This window comes from Pecten maximus, chromosome 9, assembly GCF_902652985.1.
Source record: "Pecten maximus chromosome 9, xPecMax1.1, whole genome shotgun sequence".
Classification (NCBI taxonomy): Eukaryota; Metazoa; Mollusca; class Bivalvia; order Pectinida; family Pectinidae; genus Pecten; species Pecten maximus.
This window is the reverse complement of record NC_047023.1, coordinates 23657483-23679527: the sequence shown is the minus strand read 5'-3', so window position 1 is coordinate 23679527 and position 22045 is coordinate 23657483. Positions and strand designations below refer to the sequence as shown.

General features: G+C 38.1%; 2 protein-coding genes across 3 annotated transcripts; one reads left to right on the top strand and one right to left on the bottom strand.

Annotated features, from left to right (window-relative positions):
• Nucleotides 1–10922: 10922 nt before the first annotated feature.
• LOC117334272 (tRNA (guanine(26)-N(2))-dimethyltransferase-like) lies at nt 10923–16533 on the bottom strand. Of its 2 annotated transcripts, none has more exons than XM_033893784.1 (5): nt 16460–16533; nt 14169–15519; nt 13324–13414; nt 12554–12841; nt 10923–11519 (listed from the first exon to the last, which is right to left on the bottom strand). In XM_033893784.1, the coding sequence occupies exons 2-5, from the start codon at nt 15428–15430 to the stop codon at nt 11463–11465; spliced, it is 1698 nt and encodes a 565-aa protein (XP_033749675.1). In that variant the 5' UTR covers nt 15431–15519; nt 16460–16533; the 3' UTR covers nt 10923–11462. The 2 variants fall into 2 exon arrangements, with proteins under 2 accessions (XP_033749675.1, XP_033749676.1); XM_033893785.1 differs by lacking the exon at nt 16460–16533 and adding an exon at nt 16271–16453.
• A 13-nt stretch (nt 16534–16546) lies between these two features.
• LOC117334271 lies at nt 16547–22007 on the top strand. Its single transcript, XM_033893783.1, has 5 exons — nt 16547–16859; nt 18402–18491; nt 18898–19543; nt 20127–20319; nt 20727–22007. The coding sequence occupies exons 1-5, from the start codon at nt 16653–16655 to the stop codon at nt 21763–21765; spliced, it is 2175 nt and encodes a 724-aa protein (XP_033749674.1). The 5' UTR covers nt 16547–16652; the 3' UTR covers nt 21766–22007.
• The last annotated feature ends 38 nt before the right edge of the window (nt 22008–22045 follow it).

Here is a 22045-nt window from a genome sequence, read left to right as displayed (position 1 = left end):
CACATGTTTTAGGGCGCCAAACTGCATTCTACTGTTAGTAGTAGCCTACTGTACAGTAATGTACGGCATAACTAGTACTGTTACGGGGTTTCACACGCAATCAATTTGGATTATGTGGTCAGGATCAGGCTCCCTCCCCAACCATTTCGTCCCACTTTTTAAAGAACAGAAGTGCTTTAATGACCTTTTTTTCAATACGGCTTCGTAAGTCGTCGTCCGTCGTTAGGCTTAGTTAACATTTCCACATTTCACATTTCAACTTGTAAAAAAATTCCTCAACTTTTTTTGATGAAATTTTCCTGAAACCTTCCTTAGCTAAATGTCTGTCGAAATTGTAAAGTATATAATATTATATAAGTCCGTTAACCTTCTCCACTGTGTATATATGGTCCCTACCCCTGAGAGGTGTGGCTAAAATGAGTCAAATTGACCATCAAAAATCTTCTCAAGACCCAGATATATGGCAGAATGATATACTATTCATGGATGGAAGGTTCTTTATCAAAATTGTAAATTTCATGACCCTTGAGTAACACTTTTACTATAGTTTATAAAGGAACTCAACATATTGTAGCATACTTTAAGTTTTCATTGGAAATCGGTTAGAATTTGGCCAGGGCTAACCATTTTCAATGACATGTTATTAGAGAATGTGTCAAGGCCAAGGCCTTGCTATAGGGTCAAAAGTAGGTCAATAATATCGCATATGAAACAGAATATGGAAGTTGTATGATCGTCAGATAAACAATTAGAGAATTTTAGTTACTAGTATGGCACTTTTGGGAAAAAAAGTTTTTCCCGCCAAAAATTCAAAAATCATCCAAAATTGCAGATAAAAAGGTTTCTGCTCCTTTAACTATACACATGAAAGCTTGATGTGTGACATATCGATAGCATGTATTGCTGGCTACAAATGTTATGCTTTTTGTTGACCTTGACGTTGGCCTTCATTCAAGGTCACAGTAAATTATTTGGGTCACATTTTAAAGAGCCTGCCCCGATGAAGGTGTTTGCAACATTTCAAGGTCAAATCATCAAAAATGACGCAGATATGGCACTTTTTCAGCCAAAATACAAAATTGTCCAAAAATTGCAATTCAAATGTTTTCTTTCATTAGTATGACACATATACACTTGATAATCATCGCATGTTGAGCACGAGTTGCTGGCTGCAATAATTGTGCAGATAGTTGACCTTGTCCATCAAAGTTCAAGGTCATAGTAATCAAATGATCGGTTAAAGAACGAAAGTGAAAAGAAAACAAAGAGAAATATAGGTAAAGCGGAAAAATGATCATCAGATCTATTACATATGTTTTGGGTCAAATCGACTGGATTTTTTCTTTAAGGCCCAGATTTAGTAGAATTAAATACTCTTCATGGATGGAAAGGGCTGAAGGTGATTTATCAAAAAAATCATGGCCTCTATGTTTTATGTTTCTCCCTGGAGTGGTGCTTAAATTTTCACACTGGCAATAATTTGTTTTCGATTGTAGGGTTCGCAAGTCGTATTTTTCTATACTTTGGATCATTTGGATGGTTGATGATGTTATCGGCAAACTTAAGGAGAATCTCTGATGCCGTGAGAAACTCATCTTTCCCATTATCATTGATTAGTTGTTTGACAGTGTTGTGAATCTCTGCCATCGTGGAAGCGGAAGTTTACTATCGGTATTCCGCAAAATATATAGACCGGAATATTTGTATTTATTACGAAACGCAACTGATACCCACAAGTTTCTGACATGACATATATGGGTCGGGTACGATGGCCGATAGCGGCCGTACATATAATACACCTAATTATACATACATATGTGCTAAATGACAAGTTTCATTAGGTACATTTAAAACTTTCAAAAAGAAAATATGTACAGAATGAAAAATGTACAGAATGAATTATGTACAGAATGAATTATGTACAAATAATACTTTTAAAAAGAAAATATGTACAGAATGAAAAAATGTACAGAATGAATTATGTACAAATAATACTTTCAAAAAGAAAATATGTACAGAATGAAAAATGTACAAAATGAATTATGTATAAAAGTTGATGTAAAATAGAAGCGAGGATCAATGAGAATCTGAGGATTAAGTGAGGATCGATAACGATCCATGAGGATCCTAGTGAGGATCTGAGGATTTTATGAGGATCTTGTGAGGATTTGAGAAATCCTGACCTTAAAGCTTTGTAGTCTACCTATGTATTTCACCAGTTCTATATTTAAATGACCTCATGCTGATACGAAATCAGGATCACTTTTAGTACGCTATAAAATAAGGACACCTATCAAAAAATTAAATATTATGGCTCAAGCTCAAATAGATTTCGTAACAAGTAAAGAGATTTTACACAAGTCAAATTGTCTGTCGGTTGGATATTACAGAACAAGTCATCATAAAGAAAGTTAAAAGTCAACTACGTCTGTCAATCAGAGAAGGTAAGTAGACTGTGCCTATATCTGGAGACTTGTTAAAAAAACTTTCACTCCTAAACATCCCTCTATGCTTCAAGTTGTCAGCCGTTTGAACACTTTTAAAGAATGGTCACGTCATATACGACATACTCCATATGACCTTGGACGTGACGGTTTTTTAACAATGGAATTAGTGACCAAGTTCAGTGTTTTATGTGTGGAGTGATTCTTAAATCATGGGACTATCTAGATATCATCGCAATGGAGAAAAATGGTCGAAAAACTATCTTTGTGTTGATTAAACGAGAGGTGTAGATTTTTATAATTTAGATAGACGCTACACTTCCACAAAATGTTAACACTACAACGTTCATGCATGAGACATTCAATCATTGATAGAGGAAAGGTATAGCAGTCTTTCAAAAGAGGTGGACATCTCTTAAATTTTTGGAAAACTTTGGACAGAAGACAACTCAATCTACACAGACTATATTATATCGTTATTCGTATTCAACGAACACATTGGTGCTGAAGTATATTCATAATGGATACAGAGTTGATTAAAGAAAAAACAACAGGAGTATTTTATCGAACGTATTGAAGAAAAAGCTTATTGGAGAATATTTAAAAATGTGTTGCGCCTTTCCTATGCGTATATCATTAAAGCTAAGATAACTGCGCTTTTCATATGTCTAGGACGTAAAGATGGTCAAGCTAATCAGCTAGGATATGCTTGTGTGATATTATCTGATGACGATATTGTGGATTTACATTTCAATGAAGCTTTGAGCTTTGTTAACCAGTTGGAAGTTGAAAAGACCTGGTGTGAATTTGCCATACAATCGTGTATTCCATTTGGGTTGTTACATTATTTAATGCAAGATAAACTTATACGAGATGAAACCCTTGTAAAAAACTCTATTGTTTTACAATTAAATAGAATGTAAAAAAATGGTGATATCGAAACACATCTGTTTATTTAATCGCGTCACTCTTCTTGCGGATGGACATTGCTACATTTCACTCAATGTAGCAACAAATGACAAGCTGTGTTGATCGCTTGATATTTTTTTCATTGGAATTGTATGCTTCGTCAAATCCCATATCAACTTACTTCCAGTGGATTTTCAACTTTTATAAGTGTAAGACAACACTCAGTTGAGAAACCAGCGCTTAAATCGTGTTATCTACGATGGCCGACCATACTCCGGAGCATTCCATGCATTCTTTCAGGATTGTTTTATGTACATAATCAATTTTGTACATATTTTCTTTTTGAAAGTATTATTTGTACATAATTCATTCTGTACATTTTTCATTCTGTACATATTTTATTTTTGAAAGTTTTAAATGTACCTAATGAAACTTGTCATTTAGTACATATTTATGTATAACTAGGTGTATTATATGTACGGCCGCTATCGGCCATCGTAGTCGGGCGAGTTATACATACATATGTTTCATTAGGCTTAATGTCAAAAATAGGATATGTCGAACCCAGTGGTCAAATGTTTTAGGGCGCCAAACTGCAGTCTACTGTTAGTAGTAGCCTACTGTACAGTAATGTACGGCATAACTGTTAGGGGGTTTCACACGCAATCGATTTGGATTATGTGTGGTAAGGATCAGGCTCCCTCCCCAACCATTTCGTCCCACTTTTTAAAGAACAGAAGTGCTTTAATGACCTTTTTCAATACGGCTTCGTAAGTCGTCGTCCGTCGTTAGGCTTAGTTAACATTTCCACATTTCACATTTCAACTTCTAAAAAAATTCCTCAACTTTTTTTGATGAAATTTTCCTGAAACCTTCCTTAGCTAAATGTCTGCCGAAATTGTAAAGTATATATATAAGTCCGTTAACCTTCTCCACGGTGTATATGGTCCCTACCCCTGAGAGGTGTGGCTAAAATGAGTCAAATTGACCTTCAAAAATCTTCTTAAAACCCAGATATATGGCAGAATGATATACTATTCATGGATGGAAGGTTCTTTATCAAAATTGTAAATTCCATGAACCTTGAGTAACACTTTTACTATAGTTTATAAAGGAACTCAACATATTGTAGCATACTTTGTTAAGTTTTCATTGGAAATCGGTTAGAATTTGGTCAATGACATGTTATTAGAGAATGTGTCAAGGCCAAGGCCTTGCTATAGGGTCAAAAGTAGGTCAATAATATCGCATATGAAACAGAATATGTAAGTTGTATGATCGTCAGATAAACAATAACAGAGAATTTTAGTTACTAGTATGGCACTTTGAAAAAAAAAGTTTTTCCCGCCAAAAATTCAAAAATCATCCATAATTGCAGATAAAAAGGTTTCTGCTCCTTTAACTATACACATGAAAGCTTGATGTGTGACATATCGATAGCATGTATTGCTGGCTACAAATGTTATGCTTTTTGTTGACCATGACGGCCTTCATTCAAGGTCACAGTAAATTATTTGGGTCACATTTTAAAGAGCCTGCCCCGATGAAGGTGTTTGCAACATTTCAAGGTCAAATCATCAAAAATGACGCAGATATGGCACTTTTGTTTTCCAGCCAAAATTCAAAATTATCCAAAAATTTCAATTCAAATATTTTCTTTCATTAGTATGACACATATACACTTGATAATCATCGCATGTTGAGCACGAGTTGCTGGCTGCAATAATTGTGCAAATAGTTGACCTTGTCCATCAAAGTTCAAGGTCATAGTAATCAAATGATCGGTTAAAGAATGAAAGTGAAGAGAAAACAAAGAGAAATATAGGTAAAGCGGACAAAATGATCATCAGATCGATTACATGTTTGGGTCAAATCGACTGGATTTTTTCTTTAAGGCCCAGATTTAGTAGAATTAAATACTCTACATGGATGGAAAGGGCTGAAGGTGATTTATCAAAAAAAAATCATGGCCTCTATGTTTTATGTTTCTCCCTGGAGTGGTGCTTAAATTTACTAAGGTTTATGTAGGAAAGCTTGATTTTAATGGAAATGATTCAAAATTATGAGGATGGGTGAAACTATACTACAATTTTATATATAAACTGTTTAGAAATACATTATAAGTACATAGAAGATAATTATATTTACGCCAAGTGCCCCCGATACTAACAAAATTCCTGCTGGCATGAAGCACAAATAATTGAGGCTCACTTCCTGGAAAGGTAATTTTGAACTCGCACCAGACGCAACATCTTGCTCATATCCCATAAAGTTATGAGTACTGGGATTTAGGACAATTAAATTAATTGAAATAAATGACACTGACCAAGTGTCTAATGTAGTAAATAAGTTGTTTAAAAATAATAAGATGATACAAACTTCAAGGTCATTGATCTGAGCAAATTTGATAGCGCTCCATGCAAGCATGCTACTGACTAACAATCACAAGTGGTAAATGATGTTTTCACTTTCAAACCATATGACCTTGAAAGTACTAGCTGGTAGGTCAATAATGTTCATTTGAACAAAAATCTAATTAAAACTAGAAATTGTTGGCTAACAATAAGAATTTGAAAGGCTTTTCACCTACTTAGCATAAATGACCTAAAGGCTTGGTTTTTACAAACGTAAAACACTATTTTAGAACACTTGATAGGTCATCCACTTTATTTTGAATTAATCTGGCATCCTGAGATATAACGTTTTCAACAAAGAAGTTGGACGAGGGGAGATAACTCGTACAGCACATTGTACGAGTTACCTCCCCTCGTCCAACTCCTTTGTTGAAACGTTATATCTCAGATGCCAGATTAATTCAAAATGGCGTACCGCGTTAATGGCAAATGTTACCGAAACACTAAAGACATCAAAATCATCAGAATAACATGCTGCATTATACTAATAATTTTTTATGGAAAAAGATTGAAAAATGAAGATTTTCTAAAAATAGACTTATTTGACCCCTTAGAGCACTTTTTTATTTGACCTCTGACCTAAAACGTTTTGTTGGAAAAAGTTAGCCCTAGACAGTATCTACAAATAATACAATTACATGACCTCTGTATAATTAAAACTTCTTTAGTTGTGGCAATCTAAAACTTTTTACGTATGACGTCATGGCGGCCATATTGGATTTCGGACCGTGGTAAATGATTTTTACACGTTCAAACCATATGACCTTGAAAATACTATCTGGTAGGTCAGACGATGCGGTACTCTACGATACACTGCAATACAATGGCAAGCAAGTGATATGTGCAGCGTTTTTGTTGTGACAATAAACTCAAATAATGGGTCCTTTTCCCACACACAAAAATGAACTTGCATAGTCACACAAACATATGCCATGTAAACGAAATGTGTGGCATGATTATATATTGGAGAAATTGCTACAGATTAAGTAGCAAGATATGACAAATGTACAACTTACTGATAAATCATCTATTATGGTCTGATGAGGTAATATTTAGTTTTAATGTCTGTGGTTTAATCGTCAGCACGGTAGCAAGTGAAGTGTTAACTTGAGCACAACTTCATTACCAATCTGTCAGGCTATCGAATAATCTCATTCGACTTGACTGTCATGGCCTCCTGGAAGAGAGTGCTCTTCCATCCTTCCATCTGACTGCCGATATTTGTACGACTATTTATGATGCTCGCTGTCTTGTTGTGTCCTCATTTTCTTGCCAATTCCATTTTCAGTGACCCATTACGTATACCTAATCACTACCACGGGGATAAGGTGTCCGTCATTTTCAGTTGTGTTCGTGAACATGTATGCACATACACATATTGATAGTCGTTGGAGGCAATTATTTTCATACTTCAGGTCGAAATTTTATTTTCAAAAATGTAATTCTTTTAGAACTTTGGGTTATCTTTGGACTTTGAGTGTCTTGCTAAAGTACAGTTTATAACTTTTGACTAGGTGAGAAAAATACAAGATTCACATTTGCTTTTATTTGTATAGCATGCAATGATTTCAATGACAGAATGTCAATAAAAAGAGAAAATGGCAACAAACAATGCTTCACCACAACATGTTAGCTCACTTACCCTAATGTTTATTATTGATAATAATAAAGGGTTTATTCAAAATAACAACCTCTGAAAGATAGGGTGCATATTATATACTTTATTCAAATCAAAATGAAAACAAAATCTAAAATATTAAAGAAATATTGCTATCACCACACACTAAATGAAAATAAGATGCACAATGAGTCTGCATCACCCTACTGTATTGTACTGAATTTACTTTAGTAAACACCAAACTGGTCAAAAAATATATTTCTTCTTACAATCTTTTCACAAACTTTTCACAATCTTATTGGTCTGAAGCATCTGTACAGAGAGTCATCATTATAATGAATCCCTCAGTCACAATTTGTGATGCAGGTATGTCTAGGGGAGACTTATAAACCCCTCACCAGTCACATATGGTGATGATCTGTCTAGGGGAGCTGTTACTGTAACAAACCCCTCACCAGTCACCCTCACCAGTCACACATGGTGATGATCTGTCTAGGGGAGACTTATAAACCCCTCACCAGTCAAAGTTAAGATCTAGAGTAGCTGTCACTATAACAAACACCTCACCAGTCACACATGGTGATGATCTGTCTAGGGGAGCTGTCACTATAACAAACACCTCACCAGTCACACATGGTGATGATCTGTCTAGGGGAGCTGTCACTATAACAAACACCTCACCAGTCACACTTGGTGATGGTCTGTCTAGGGGAGCTGTCACTGTAACAAACCCCTCACCAGTCACATATGGTGATGATCTGTCTAGGGGAGCTGTTACTGTAACAAACCCCTCACCAGTCACACATGGTGATGGTCTGTCTAGGGGATCTGTCACTGTAACAAACCCCTCACCAGTCACACATGGTGATGGTCTGTCTAGGGGAGCTGTCACTATAACAAACACCTCACCAGTCACACATGGTGATGATCTGTCTAGGGGAGCTGTTACTGTAACAAACCCCTCACCAGTCACACATGGTCATCTGTCTAGGGGAGCTGTCACTGTAACAAACCCCTCACCAGTCACACATGGTGATGATCTGTCTAGGGGAGCTGTCACTGTAACAAACCCCTCACCAGTCACACATGGTGATGATCTGTCTAGGGGAGCTGTCACTGTAACAAACCCCTCACCAGTCACACATGGTGATGATCTGTCTAGGGGAGCTGTCACCGTAACAAACCCCTCACCAGTCACACTTGGTGATGGTCTGTCTAGGGGAGCTGTCACTGTAACAAACCCCTCACCAGTCACACATGGTGATGGTCTGTCTAGGGGAGCTGTCACTGTAACAAACCCCTCACCAGTCACACATGGTGATGATCTGTCTAGGGGAGCTGTCACTGTAACAAACCCCTCACCAGTCACACATGGTGATGATCTTTCTAGGGGATCTGTCACCGTAACAAACCCCTCACCAGTCACACATGGTGATGATCTGTCTAGGGGAGCTGTCACTGTAACAAACCCCTCACCAGTCACACTTGGTGATGGTCTGTCTAGGGGAGCTGTCACTGTAACAAACCCCTCACCAGTCACACTTGGTGATGATCTGTCTAGGGGAGCTGTCACCGTAACAAACCCCTCACCAGTCACACATGGTGATGATCTGTCTAGGGGAGCTGTCACTGTAACAAACCCCTCACCAGTCACATATGGTGATGATCTGTCTAGGGGAGCTGTCACCGTAACAAACCCCTCACCAGTCACATATGGTGATGATCTGTCTAGGGGAGCTGTCACTGTAACAAACCCCTCACCAGTCACACATGGTGATGATCTGTCTAGGGGAGCTGTCACTGTAACAAACCCCTCACCAGTCACACATGGTGATGATCTGTCTAGGGGAGCTGTCACTGTAACAAACCCCACACTAGTCACACTTGGTGATGATCTGTCTAGGGGATCTGTCACTGTAACAAACCCCTCACCAGTCACACATGGTGATGATCTGTCTAGGGGAGCTGTCACTGTAACAAACCCCTCACCAGTCACACATGGTGATGGTCTGTCTAGGGGAGCTGTCACCGTAACAAACCCCTCACCAGTCACACATGGTGATGATCTGTCTAGGGGAGCTGTCACCGTAACAAACCCCTCACCAGTCACACATGGTGATGATCTGTCTAGGGGAGCTGTCACTGTAACAAACCCCTCACCAGTCACACATGGTGATGATCTGTCTAGGGGATCTGTCACTGTAACAAACCCCTCACCAGTCACACATGGTGATGATCTGTCTAGGGGAGCTGTCACTGTAACAAACCCCTCACCAGTCACACATGGTGATGATCTGTCTAGGGGAGCTGTCACCGTAACAAACCCCTCACAAGTCACATATGGTGATGGTCTGTGTAGGGGAGCTGTCACCGTAACAAACCCCTCACCAGTCACACTTGGTCATCTGTCTAGGGGAGCTGTCACCGTAACAAACCCCTCACCAGTCACATATGGTGATGATCTGTCTAGGGGAGCTGTCACTGTAACAAACCCCTCACCAGTCACACATGGTGATGATCTGTCTAGGGGAGCTGTCACTATAACAAACCCCTCACCAGTCACATATGGTGATGATCTGTCTAGGGGAGCTGTCACCGTAACAAACCTCTCACCAGTCACACATGGTGATTATCTGTCTAGGGGAGCTGTCACTGTAACAAACCCCTCACCAGTCACACTTGGTCATCTGTTTAGAGGAGCCATTAATGTTAGAATCTCTGATAAAGTCATGATTTCATCACAATTTCCATATTATTGATGATTGATTATTGATGATTGATTATTGATAAAACATGAAGAAAACAGGAAATAGCGACATTCACCAAAATGAGGAAAACATGGTGGATAGTTTTATGGTATTAAGCTGTCTTAAAATTTTGCTTTGATACATTTTGATAGAAATTGATCAATATTTTTTTGTTCATTTAATCAATTTTCAAGTGCATTATCAATCTCAACAACTTCTGAAAGTTTCCATGTTATAGTCATGATAGATCACAGAAAATAATGATCAATTATTCATAGTAAGTGGTAAAATGACTCGTCATCGTTTAATAAGATAAAACGGAACACCACTAGGAGCAGTTACTGTAACAAGTTCCACACCAGTCCTAGTATCAGTACACTGTAAATAGATTTAGGGAGCTGTCATTGTAACAAGCTCCACACCAGTCCTAGTATCAGTACACTGTAAATAGATTTAGGGAGCTGTCATTGTAACAAGCTCCACACCAGTCCTAGTATCAGTACACTGTAAATAGATTTAGGGAGCTGTCATTGTAACAAGCTCCACATCAGTCCTAGTATTAGTACACTGTAAATAGATTTAGGGAGCTGTCATTGTAACAAGCTCCACACCAGTCCTAGTATCAGTTCATTGTAAATAGATTTAGGGAGCGGTCATTGTAACAAGCTCCACACCAGTCCTAGTATCAGTACACTGTAAATAGATTTAGGGAGCTGTCATTGTAACAAGCTCCACACCAGTCCTAGTATCAGTACACTATAAATAGATTTAGGAGGCTGTCATTGTAACAACCTCCACACCAGTCCTAGTATCAGTACAATGTAAATAGATTTAGGGAGCTGTCATTGTAACAAGCTCCACACCAGTCCTAGTATCAGTACACTATAAATAGATTTAGGGAGCTGTCATTGTAACAAGCTCCACACCAGTCCTAGTATCAGTACAATGTAAATAGATTTAGGGAGCTGTCATTGTAACAAGCTCCACACCAGTCCTAGTATCAGTACACTGTAAATATATTTAGGGAGCTGTCATTGCAACAAGCTCCACACCAGTCCTAGTATCAGTACATTGTAAATAGATTTAGGGAGCTGTCATTGTAACACGCTCCACACCAGTCCTTGTATCAGTTCATTGTAAATAGATTTAGGGAGCTGTCATTGTAACAAGCTCCACACCAGTCCTAGTATCAGTTCATTGTAAATAGATTAAGGGAGCAGTCATTGTAACAAGCTCCACAACAGTCCTAGTATCAGTACATTGTAAATAGAGTTAGGGAGCAGTCATTGTATCATCTATCTCACATCTGTCATCCTTTGTTAAGATCCATTTACGAGGCCTGTGTTTCTTGTTTCCTTTTTGCGTCTCCATCACCACCATTATCAGTCTGAAAAATAAAAGAAATCTCCTCTATAACTCTAGATGGAAACCTTATCTTGACAGTAAATATTTATGATGCCAGTGTATATGGATTGAAAGTTTAATGCTTTCTGGTAAGATAAAATAGGCAGGATCTCTTTGTAGTATTTGGTGACTACCTCACTGAACATCATATAGGAGTATTTTGGGCAAAGTGTCTTGCCAAAGGACACAACCACAATAGCACAGATTGGCCCGACCCGTTTATCGGCTTCCCAAGAATCACAAAACACCATGGGCAGGGAGCATCGAACCACACACCAAAGATTGTCACCTGAGATTACGTGGCTGGTGTTCCAACCAACGAAGTTATTGTGGCCCCATCCATTCATCAAGCTACACAACTAAGTATGAAACCTTACAGCTTTATGCAACAAGAAATGTAAGCTTTTTCCATAATACCCCAGCAACTACATAAAATAATTTGTAAAAATATCATTAATAGACATGAATCCTAGAAAAAATCATCCACATATTAAAGAAATAAACTTAAAAAATAAAACCTTCATTAACTATCAATGATCATGTGTACCAATATTAATGAAATTGGTTGAGAGAGTAGGAAGGTATCACTCCAGACAAGCTTCAGTCTACAGAAGGAGACATCTATAGGCACTCTGGTTCCAGTATTCTTACCTAACTTTGTTTTGGCCGTTTACTAATTCTCTAATTCACAAACATATCACAAATGTTGGAGTAACATTGTGACACAATATTAAATATCTTTAAATGATTTAACATTACACCGGGAATTTGGTATCAATGTTAATATCAGCAAATGCTGTGAAAATGTACACAAAATTTAAACATTACAACTTGTAAAAAATCTAACAAATCATAAAATCTACAGACTACATCAGTGCTACAGTTCTATATATAGAAACCAATTAATTAAAATGTTAGATAATTAATGAACATTTAGTAATCCTTTACACATCTGATGACATTTGATTTTTAGGGAGATACCAATGAATTTGTGATAAATAATTGACTATTACTTACTTCCTGATTCTTCTTCCTCTTTCCCTGAAGTTTTATCCTCTTGTCTACCATAGATTCAACAGCATCAACGTCAGATTTTTTAGCCCTTGGCTTTGGCCCCCAAAACTTTTCAGGATTCTGTGGGTATCGTGACAACCCCCGTTTCTTTGATTCTTGTTTGGCTCCAGGATGGAGATCAAACGAAACCTTGAGGATTGGCTCCTTTGACAGTATAATGGCCGTGACAGATCCTGGAACACGGCGCTTCTCGGTTACAGGATGTGTTTTCTCCCATGATCGAACAATATCCTGAAATGGCAAGTGATCAACATGGAAAGAATAGCAATGACAGAAACTCACATGGTTCCTTATTAATTAACTCAAAAACATCCTGAAACTGTAAGTGATCAACATGGAGCAGAACAGCTATGACAGAAACTCACATGGTTCCTTAACTCAAAAACATCCTGAAACTGCAAGTGATCAAAATGGAGCAGAACAGCTATGAAAGAAACTCACATGGTTCCTTAACTCAAAAACATCCTAAAACTGCAAGTGATCAAAATGGAGCAGAACAGCTATGAAAGAAACTCACACGGTTCCTTTACTGTCAGCAGGCAAACTGCTTCATAACTTCAAACCATTGGTCCTGAGTATAGCTCAAGAATACTGTTTCATACCTTCTTTATTCTTTATCTAATACAAAATCTGAAGATTTGTCCATGTATTGGTTATATCGGATCATCTGATGAATCATACATAATTCACCACAACCCTGTAGAAAATCTTACCCAGATGTCCCTGTTAGATGCATTTGTCTTGATAGAATTCTGTTCAGCATGAGACATGGATACCTCAAAGCCAGCATTCAACAGAGCAGACCTAGAGAAGTAAAAATCAGGAAAATTATAATAACCATCACATGTCCAGGAATATGCACCATTTCAGGGATCAATCTAGCCCCATTTCTTCAATGATTGTAGGTTAATTTCCCCATTAAAAATTGTTTTTCCCTGACCTAGAAAATTTCCCTTCAAGCTAGTAAAAATTCACCAAATGACTAGTTATTTTGCCAATAATCTGTAGTATTTAGGCATGACAACTTTGTTTGTATATTTTTTTCAACCACATTTGACAAATACCAAATCATCAAATTTATCAATTGTGATTTACATGTCTGGATTATGTGTGCTTACAATTTGGAAAATAACTGGAAAACCTTTAAATCACATTCTCCTTGGAATTATGTTATTTCCCCTATATAACAAATTGTATATTCCCAAATACACCAAATGGATGTACACAGCGTTTGCAGCATGATAACAATGGACACTGTCCAGACCTAATAACTCAGAAACTTGCTGATGTCTAAACAATTGATCTTTTCTACATGTAACACTGGGAGATTTGTTTAAGCTACCTGAGATATTCAAATTAACATAAACTACATGTCCTTTAGATTATTAAGATCAAACACAATAACTAGTATTTCGAGAGGATGCCAGGAGCAATGGGTATTCAATTGTGAATTGGTTTCTGTAGTGATTTTGAAAAATATGTTGTTAAAATATTATGTGCAACAGGTTTTGGAAAAGATATCACAGAAAACAGTAAAACAAGCACTCAATGACCTTACATGAATGTTTCCTGGTTAAAGGATGAGAGGTGGACCTGCTGGCAGACATCATCAATTACATAGTACATAGGACAGTCTCTGAGTTCTTCACTGACGAGGCTAAGCATGCCGATTATTCTCTTATGAGTCTGAAAGTCAGCTTGTTTCACCTGAACATACTTGATGACCCTTTTAACAAAATCAGTGTCATGAAGTCTGTCCGCCCACACTGGACCAACAACATAATGTTTGTGTTGACAATGTTCACATATATCTGTGACAGGAGGTCCATGTGCTGCAGCCATTTTGAAGTTATCACCTTTTGTGGGTATTTTTCTTGCCAGTTTCTGAATGGTAAAAGCTCCACATCCTGAACAGTGGTAAACATTTGCCAGCTTCAGAGATGAGAGTTTAACCTTTGCTGCACCTGTGAAAACTCTCACAAAAACTCGGATGTAGAAGTCAGCACTAATTGATATCATGGGAACGATGTATCGTGAGTACCTATTGGCAGTAGTCTCAAGAGATTGCAGGAGGATACGGAGTGCCATTTCCTTACAGTATGCTGACCTGTAGGACATGGTTCCGTACCTAGCCCGACAACTTTCTGGTGTGTTACCACACAGAAGGGCCATGTCTGTACATGTCACACAAAGTAAACCTCCCTCACCAACAGACTGCACTGCTGCATCCAGAAACTGGGATGCACCGCCATAAGGGTCAAGGTCGATCACATCAAAAGCGGCATCTGTTCCTTTACTCATGTACATTACCATAGAAGCATCTCCAAAGCTGGAGGTCACAAGGTGATCAAGTTTATTCCTCTCAATGTTCTTTTGTATTATTTCTACAGCAGTTTTATCAAAATCATTTGTCACAATCCGCTGAACACCTGGAATCTCCAACCCAAACCTGATAGACCGAAGTCCAGATGCTGCTAGACCTTCCAAAATTGATATTCCATCTTCACACTTCTTTCCTGCATCTACATCATCATCACATATCTTCTCCTGTAATTCCTTAACATCATTTAATTCAATATCCTCACTTGAATCTGATGCTTTTTTATCTTTTTTTGATTTCTCTTGCTCTTTATTCTTCCTTGTATTTTCATTTTTCTCCTTTCGATGTATTTGTGCAAAGTTTGATATAACAGCTACAGTGAGATCTCTGTTGAACTCCTGAACAGGATTGTAGAACACAGATTTAGGCTGGAGTATGTCTGCCTTGCCTTCTTTTACGATATTGTACTCAGACACCTCATCTTCAGTCCTGGAACTCATCCTGGAACTTAACTTGTTTAAAATTGAAGGAATGAAAGTTTCTTTAAGGCAAAGGCCCCTGATTACGACAGTATCAGTTCTGGTTCAACCTGGAAAAGAATAAAACAGGGGAGTTAATATGTGTATCTTTAAAATATATGATGAAAGCTTGTATGCAAAGTTCACAACCTGGAAAATAGTAAAACAGCAGGGTTATAAATATCCCTGAAATATGTTGAAAACCTGTTTGCAAAGTTTCTGCGACTATCATTGATAGTTTCAATTTTTGTTTCCAGTCCCCAACATATGCCCTGAAGAACAGTCTTGTACAGTATTAGTCATGGTAGAGATTTGGGGAATCTAAAGAAAAACAAATGAAGTATGGTAGAAAATGTGGGCCATCGTGGCCTCATAAAATGTTTTGTCACTCCGCTGGCATAGGCATTGTTCTTCTTTGATTCAGTTAATATACATATATCTTATGCAAGGCTGAAGAGAACAGATTTATATTCCTATTGGAAAATTCAAGTACTTATTTCTACAGTAAAACAGCTGTAAAATGTACAAAGCATACCGAGTACCTCTCATCCATTCACTATATTATCCTTTTGTAGTTGTATAGTAATTTAAAACAAATGACAATATCTTCTATAAAAATCAAGCAATATATAAAAAATTTCAGATGCCATCAAATTTAAAACAGAATATGAAAGTCTTAACCATTTACTAAATACACAAATCTTTTTGATAGTCAGGTTAATCTTGTATTTTAAACAAAATACATCTCAATGTCTCAACAACATTCAAATCGTCATATTTCCCGTCATTAAGTAGATAACAATCACAGGAACTTTTGATTACCTTCGACAAATCCTGCAAGTGCAACGAAGACAGCAGAAAGACGAATTCTGATATTTGGAGATTGCACAACTTTTACTAAGATTTCAACCCTGCGTCAGGTCTACACCACACCATAACATTCTGCCATATGAATAAAACGATCTACATAATTCGAATTTACATGCAAGCATATTTTAACTTGTTATTTACCTGTATGCTATAATGTGCAGATCACACGTGGAATAAAGACTTCGGTCAAACCAAAAGTATGAACAGGACTTTCTTACCTCCGACAGAGGAGAAGCTTCCGGTACAGTTAACGTTTGTTGACAGAAGTTAAAGCAACACGTGCTGTTAGTGCAGATATTATTGTGTTGGTGTGCGACAGATAATTTCACGTGACATGTTGAAACATTCGACACTAAATGATGTCACAGATTTGTGTAAATGTCTGTCCAGTATATCTGTTAAAAATGCGGACGAGACCAAAGAAGCTCGGACAAGTTTCAAACTCGAGTGCCTGACAACTTGTTATAAATGGTTCCGGAGTAAAGAACCTTCTAATTTAGAGAATACGTCAGAAAGTTCTGCAACGCTGTTATATTTGGTGGTAAATATATTGTAATTCAGTATGATTTGCTTAAGCTTATGACAGTAATTATAATTAACATATTTAATTATTATGTATATTGATAGATTTTTCATGCCCAGGTCTGCTGGTCTCCAATCTTCATGTCTACTAGTCTCTAGGTTCTGATCCCCATGTCTGCTGGTCTCTTTACAGGTGTGGATCCAAGATTTTCGAAAGGGGGGAGGAGTAGTGATAATGCGAGCACCATAGGCGCGAGCAGTTTTTTTGGGGGAGGGTCTACTAGCGGGTCCAGGGCAGCACCCTGGTAGAGGGTTCCAGGAAAATGAATAAAGCAAATTTGCAATCATCGTCTACTGGTCTCCAGACTCCAATCTCCAGGTCTGCTGGTCTCCAGACTCCAATCACCAGGTCTGCTGGTCTCCAGACTCCAATCCCCAGGTCTGCTGGTCTCCAGACTCCAATTCCCAGGTGTGCTGGTCTCCAGTCTCCAATCCCCAGGTCTACTGGTCTCCAGACTCCATTCCCCAGGTCTGCTGGTCTCCAGACTCCAACCCCCAGGTCTGCTGGTCTCCAGACTCAAATCCCCAGGTCTGCTGGTCTCCAGACTCAAATCCCCAGGTCTGCTGGTCTCCAGACTCAAATCCCCAGGTCTGCTGGTCTCCAGGCTCCAATCTACAGGAGTGCTGGTCTCCAGACTCCAATCACCAGGTCTGTTGGTCTCCAGGCTCCAATCCCCAGGTCTACTGGTCTCCAGACTTCAATCACCAGGTCTGTTGGTCTCCAGGCTCCAATCCCCAGGTCTGCTGGTCTCCAGACTCCATGGAATCCACAGGTCAGCTGGTCTCAAGACTCAAATCCCCAGGTCTGCTGGTCTCCAGACTCCAATTCCCAGGTCAGCTGGTCTCGAGACTCAAATCCCCAGGTCTGCTGGTCTCCAGACTCCAATCCCCAGGTGTGCTGGTCTCCAGTCTCCAATCCCCAGGTCTACTGGTCTCCAGACTCCAATCCCCAGGTCTGCTGGTCTCCAGTCTCCAATCCCCAGGTCTACTGGTCTCCAGACTCCAATCCCCAGGTCTGCTGGTCTCCAGACTCCAATTCCCAGGTCTGCTGGTCTCCAGACTCCAATCTCCAGGTCTGCTGGTCTCCAGTCTCCAATCCCCAGGTCTACTGGTCTCCAGACTCCAATCCCCAGGTCTGTTGGTCTCCAGACTCCAATCCCCAGGTGTGCTGGTCTCCAGACTCAAATCACTAGGTCTGTTGGTCTCCAGGCTCCACAATCCCCAGGTCTGCTGGTCTCCAGGCTCCAATCCCCAGGTGTGCTGGTCTCCAGACTCAAGTCTGTTGGTCTCTAGGTTCTGAATAACATAGGTATACTGGTTCCCAGGTCTTCTGCCTTGTCTCTAGGTTCTGATACTATTTTTTTCACTTGTACTCAGATTCTAAAGTTTCAAGGTTCAAAGTAGTCTTTTTACTTTGACCAGTTACCCTCTCTGGAATGTTAATTTCCACATGCCTAGAGATTAAATGTTTTCTAGCTTTGTATAAATCTTCCCTTCCTAGGTTGACCTTATACAGACGGATGCTGACCCTTTTGTGCTGTATGCTGCTCGCAAAGCATTGGTTGTGCTGTTGGACCATCAAAGTTGTAAGGTATTTGGATCTTACTTACCTAAATAGTATCATATAAGCATGATAATCTCATAGACTTATGTTTACAGAATACGCACACTATCTCATGCTCCAAAAGTATGTTGAATGTCACTCAAACATTGCTGTTTGGTGTAGATTTATTTCCAGGGTTTTGTGATTGCATTAAATTAAGTAATCGATAGAAGTAGAGTAAATAGGGGCAGTTAAATACATGTACATTGATCATACATTTTGGTTAATTTTCAATGAATCTCAATATTTTTTTATTAATAAGAAAGATATTTAATATTGAGTTATTTTCATATATGTTGCAGATTTGAATTAAATTTATAACCAAAATACCAAAGTAATTTTAAGCCACCTGCTTGTTTGTTGAAATTCACATATCCTTCTGCTTTTAAAATAGACAGAAATCACAGAATGCCTCCATGGAATATTAGACTGCCTTGGGAGTAAAGACATTGGTACATCCAACAAAACCACAGTATTGGAGATTATTTCTGACCTCCTTCAACGAGAGTTCGCAGTCTCTGTTCTGGATGTGATAAAACAGAGATTTCTATGGCTTGTAGAAAATGTGCTCACATTTCCATTTCAAGAGGATGAATCTATTTTACTGACAGCATTCATTATTTTGTGGAGAAAGTCAGCAAAGAAATGTCATGACCTTCAGTTGGATTTGTGTTGGATTATGAAATATGATATTCTTCTACAGACTCTTAATGAGATCAATGTAACAGAGAAACATGTCTATTCTAGACAAGTGATCCATCTGTTTAAAACATTTTACTGCTACGGACAAAGTCTGTGTTTGAAGACATCTGTTGAACCTATCTATTTACAACTAGGAACAGCAATTCTTCAATGGGCCCTTGATAGAGGAATATCATATCTACATGATAACTCTGCTTCTGGGTTTGGAGGCAAACTTATCACAGGGGCCTGTAAATCACAGATCAACACGGAGTTTGGAAATGTATCTTCTCTACGACAGTTGGCAGCTTTACTATTGTCTGTGGCCGCTACCATTGTTCGTTTTATTCAAAATTCAGGTACTGTATGACATTTCCTTTAATATCAACCCATTATGACATTTCCTTTAATATCAACCCTTGTCCCATATTACCCCTTCACAAGTACATGTACTAAATATAAACTAAAACTACAGTATCTGGACAACTTAAAACCACCATTGGCAACAATATCCAAACAATGATGGTATTATCACTACAAATTCTACGATGGAAGTGAAATCAGGGTAAAAAAATTGGACCATATATATTCATTTTTATGCAATAAGATGTATGTTAGACTATTTCTATTAAAATGTGTTTAAAAGAACATGTCGTACAGTTTAGTTTTTGGCTCTGGAGTCTTAACTCCAATGAAATTTCAATTCAAATAAAATCCTAATCCAAAGGTTTCTGATGTTTAATCGGCCTTTTACAAATCTGATATAGGGCATTGGTTAGCCTTTTGTCAGCCCATATAAGATTTTTAAAAGGTCAATAAAACATCAGAAACCTTCAGATTAATAAAAACTTTGATAAAAACTGTAATGTTTTAACCCTGTGTATTTTCCCTTCTTTTTCCAATACAAAAGTTTCAATATTTCTGACTTTCATTTCTATGCAGAAGTGAACCCAGCCTTGTTAAATCTGTCTACATGTCTTCTCCAACTGAATGACCATGCCACTGTAACTGTACACAGTAATGACCACAGGAGTCAACCATTTGACTGGATGACATCTGTGTTTGGTGACCAGGATGACACACTGATGGAAGCTTTACTGGAAGTGTTGGACATCTACACTATCACCAGGAAGAGGTAATTATATGTATATCTTATGTATATCAGTATTCAGTCCAAAATAATCACCTATCTGTATTACCAGAAACAGGTATGATGTTGTAAATAAAGTTTTCAGTCCAAATCAATTACACCACTGTAATTAATAAAGTTTTTGGTCCAAATCAATTACATCACTGTAATTACCAGGAAGAGGTTTTCAGTCAAGATTAATTATAACTTAATGATGTATCACCTTTTCTAACTTTTGAAAACTTTGTTCCTTGTCTTGTATTGATGTGATGATTTTATATTTGAAATTTTTTGAAAATGTGCCCCATAATTTTCAATATTTTTTATGGAACCAATTGACATAGGTTAATATTTGTATGTTATTCTGTACCTTATACTGTAATGAGATGACAATATGATGATTTTGTATTTAGGCTGGATACACTCGGACCATATCTGGAGAAACTTGTGATAATGATAAACCCACACAGACAATTTTACATGCTGTTACAAATGACCGGTTTCGACCACAGTGTACTGGTTGACCTTTTGACCTCTCCCGAAACCTGTGCTCTTCTGTATCTTACACGCTACTTGAAATGTGTAGTCAATGAATGGGACATTTTTCTAGAAACCCTGGACTCTCTTTGTGACAGGGAGACAGATTTCTTGGAACAAATACACAGGAAGTCTGATTCAGGACATCATTTCACAGAGAATCAAGGCGAAAACTTGACGGAAAATGTACAGACTGATGTCCAAAAGTCTTCAGGAGTATCATATAAACAAACCAAACAAAACTGTGATGAAAGAAAGACAAAAGGATTGGAGGAAAAGTTGAATGCTAGATCCATACAAGATAACCCAGCTCCCAAAGAATCTATAACAAAATGTGAGAGTGAAACGGAATGTGTTTCTGGTGAAGAACACCGTCAAGGATTTATTGCAGACAAAATGCTGTCAGCATGCAGTGAATCTGGTAGTAAGCCAGAGTACACCAAATCTGGAACAGAAGTAAGTGTGGCAGGGACAAAGTCAGAGGGCCTTACCCTGTTGGGACAGTACAGCAGTGATGAGGATGAGGAGGATGTATCTCAATATCAATCTGATCATGGCTTTTCTGATCATGTTTCTCAATATCAATCTGATCATGTATCTCAATATCAATCGGAAGCAGACAATTCTCAAATTGTTTCCAAGATGGAGACCATGGATATAGAATCAAGTTTGTCTGGTGAGGATTTTCAGTGCAGAAAACCAGTGAGTGAGATAACAATACAGTCAGAGTATATCGAAGCCATCGAAATCTGTGACAATAAACTGCAGGTTAACAGATGTCTTGATGAAACCATGGCAACACTCATACGACTGAGGCTCAAGATGGAGAGTTTGTGTGAAGGCGGCCTCCTAATGTACCACCCGGGCCCTCTGGTTCGACTCCTAACCCAGTGTGAGGCACTGTATGAACAGTAATATGAAAGAAAGAAATAGCCAAGATGGCTTTATCATAAAACAATATTCTCTGGCATTTGCATGCAGACATGGCAATACTTTACAAAATATAAACAAAATTTCAAGACGTATTATATGATGAACTGTGAGTTCTGTAACTATATGGTTTACAATACTGAATGTTTTATGAACTTTGGTGACTTAATTGAGATAAAAGATATGAAACTGATACATAATAAAGACATCTCAAAAGGACACAAATTCTTTAAGAGCTATTTTTCTGCATTTCAATGTATTGTAA

Excerpts from the sequence above, each read along its gene's own strand:
- LOC117334272 (XM_033893784.1), bottom strand. The coding sequence starts at position 15,430 with ATGAGTTCCAGGACTGAAGATGAGGTGTCTGAGTACAATATCGTAAAA. Across the intron at positions 13,415-14,168 it reads TTTAACCAGGAAACATTCAT|GTCTGCTCTGTTGAATGCTG; the intron begins GTAAGGTCATTG and ends TTACTTCTCTAG. Across the intron at positions 11,520-12,553 it reads AGAGGAAGAAGAATCAGGAA|ACTGATAATGGTGGTGATGG; the intron begins GTAAGTAATAGT and ends TTTATTTTTCAG.
- LOC117334271 (XM_033893783.1), top strand. The coding sequence starts at position 16,653 with ATGTTGAAACATTCGACACTAAATGATGTCACAGATTTGTGTAAATGT. Across the intron at positions 16,860-18,401 it reads CAACGCTGTTATATTTGGTG|GTTGACCTTATACAGACGGA; the intron begins GTAAATATATTG and ends TTCCCTTCCTAG. Across the intron at positions 20,320-20,726 it reads TACACTATCACCAGGAAGAG|GCTGGATACACTCGGACCAT; the intron begins GTAATTATATGT and ends TTTTGTATTTAG.